This window comes from Teleopsis dalmanni, chromosome 2 (genome assembly GCF_002237135.1).
Source record: "Teleopsis dalmanni isolate 2A chromosome 2, ASM223713v2, whole genome shotgun sequence".
Classification (NCBI taxonomy): domain Eukaryota; kingdom Metazoa; phylum Arthropoda; class Insecta; order Diptera; family Diopsidae; genus Teleopsis; species Teleopsis dalmanni.
In genome coordinates this window covers 3,091,929-3,094,562 of record NC_051847.1, presented here as the reverse complement: position 1 = coordinate 3,094,562, position 2,634 = coordinate 3,091,929, and the positions used below count along the sequence as shown (strand labels likewise).

Here is a 2,634-nt window from a genome sequence, read left to right as displayed (position 1 = left end):
TGGGTGGGTGTAGAATTTTAGTTGTGTTAGCTTTTGGCAGTAGTTCAGACTGCATCAAATTGTAATGCAGCAAATAATTCTTAGAATTTATGTGGGGGACTAAAGACCGAGAGAAACGCGACTCAACTCATTTTTATTTTTTTTTAACATTGTCCCTGAGATAATAACACTGAGAATACACCAAAGGTCATCTATATCATTATTATTATTATATTGTAGAAATTACAAAACCCATTTAAATATAATTGAATAGTAATACTTTATATTTAGATTACGTTTAGGTATAGTATACCAATTGAATAGCTTTAACCTGTTTTAGAAGTTATTTTTCTTTTGGTATTTATTAAGATTTTGCCTATTGATGCCAAATTTTGGTTGAAGTTTAGTTTGAATAATTTTGAGTATTATTCATTATTATTTATGGTGGTTGATTTTTTTTTTTCTTTTAAAACCCTTATCTCTAGTTATCTATTTTTTATTTTTGTTTATATATTATATTTTTTTTTGGAAATAATTTATTTATTTATTAAGTTTTACATTTAATTAAGAAGAGAAGTAGTCAAAATCTTTCTTTAATTCTCTTTCGCTTTTTGACTCTGGTATATTACTTATTACTGGAATTTTTTTTATGAAATTGTTTCTGCATAAACGGTTTGAATTAATAGAGATAGTGTATAATTTTTTTTTGGTGAATTAGTTGGGTAAATAGACAACAGTAATTAGTTACATTTCCTATTTTGCTACAATTCAAATTACACGAATTTGTTTAGTTTTATTCTGTTTCTGATTCATGGAGAGCGATCGCGAGTGGTTTACTCCTACAGGTGAAGCAAATACACGCAATAGGAACGAAAATAAGCGACTAACCAGAAGTATATCAAGAGTTTGTAATACTGGGAGATAGTATACACTTGCCATGGAAATAGAACTTGAAAATACAGCTCAACCGAATAGAGCTGGACGAGCTCAACAGGTGGGTATGGAGCAACTAAAACAAATGATGTATATGATGATGAAACGAAACGAGGATTTGGCAATACGGATGACTGAAATGCGCAAGGAAATGGTCGCATTTCGCAGAGCTAGGGGTGAAACAGTAGCACCGCCAGAAGAAGTAAAGTTACCAAAGTGGAGTATACCAGAAATGTTTTCAATGACAGCGCACAGGCTAGAATTACCGGTGGAAGAGCAAGCGGATCGTGTTAGACCAGACAAACCAGATGATCTTGGTTGTGAAGTAGAAACGTTATATCAACAAGAGGAACTTAAGGATTTACGTAGTGTAGAGTATAAAGAAACTCCCAGTTATGTTTTAAAGCATGATGTAAACATGAGGCGAGTGGATGCAATTCAAACATTACCAAATAGAGATATTAACCACTCTGAAGTACAAGACAGTGTACCTACTATAGAAATAAATCGGAGTAGTTCAATTTTAGCTACTGGTGCACGTAACTCTTCAGATATGGCTGTTTGTCGCTTACCGACTTTTGTTCCAGTCTGCATAGGCGAAAATAGACATCGAGAGGTAGTAACGGAAAAATGTTGGTCAGATGATCAAGTTATAGTATTAGGTTCTGAAGTCTTACGTGGAGCACTTGGGTGTGCTAATGAAGATGAGATAAAGTTTCCGGACTGTGGTTCTATTTTTGATACAATTAATCCACTATCTATGAAGGATTGTCATACAGAAAAAAAAATACGGTTATTGGGTTACAAGAACGAATTTAAGGAAATAGCTACTTTATCGCTAAATAATTATATGCACATTTTTAATGTTGAAACTTTCAAGCAAAAATTTTCTCGTAAGTTGACAAACTGGCTGTATAACGTTATCTTAATTTATTATTTTTATGAACTATGTGTAGTTACTTATCGATCGTTCATAATGTTATCAGATACAAGAACCTTGCAGAATATAAGAAAACTGACATCTCGCGATAAGGGGGGTGGTATACGTGATACCAGTCCTGGAGGCAATTTCATTACTGTAGGCACAGGATTAGGCATGTTGTTATATAGTGAAGGAATTGTTTATGCTGAATATGAAATGGATGGGTTTCAACAAGTTAAATATCAGCAAGTCACACACTGCTATGATAGCACTAGAATAGGTAGATTTGCTGCTGGTGGGTCGTTACTTGTTTTACTAGTAGAACTGATGATCGGCAACAGTTACTAAGAGAAAAGATAGTGCATGAACTCAAATTGGCTCATCAAAGGGCCGAAAAGGTGTATAACACAAGGAGTAAGCCAATTTCTTTTAAAGAGGGACAAATGGTATATAGAAGGAATTTTAGACAAAGCAATGCAGCCGAAAGTTATAATGCAAAACTAGCTAAAAAAAAAAAAAAAAAATATTAAATGTGTTATTCAAAAAAAAGGTAGGCAATTCCCTATATACCTTAAAAGGGTTGGATGGTAAGGATATGGGCACGTACCACGCTAAAGATATTTATCTAGTGTAGCTCTTAGGAATCATAGATGTAATAATTTTGTTTATAAGCCAGAAACACTTGATAGTAACATTTTTATTGATTTTTTTTTTACCAATTATTACTAAATATAATTGACTAGAAATAATTAGGTAAAGTTACGAAAAGAAATAGCTAGTAAGTTTGGACCAACGATTAG

At 32.8% G+C, this 2,634-nt stretch overlaps 1 protein-coding gene across 1 annotated transcript; it reads left to right on the top strand.

The window, feature by feature from the left end:
- Positions 1-546: 546 nt before the first annotated feature.
- LOC119673827 (DDB1- and CUL4-associated factor 12-like) lies at positions 547-2,339 on the top strand. Its single transcript, XM_038084897.1, has one exon. It carries the CDS (start codon positions 917-919, stop codon positions 2,180-2,182), a length of 1,266 nt encoding a protein of 421 aa, XP_037940825.1. The 5' UTR covers positions 547-916; the 3' UTR covers positions 2,183-2,339.
- Positions 2,340-2,634: the final 295 nt, after the last annotated feature.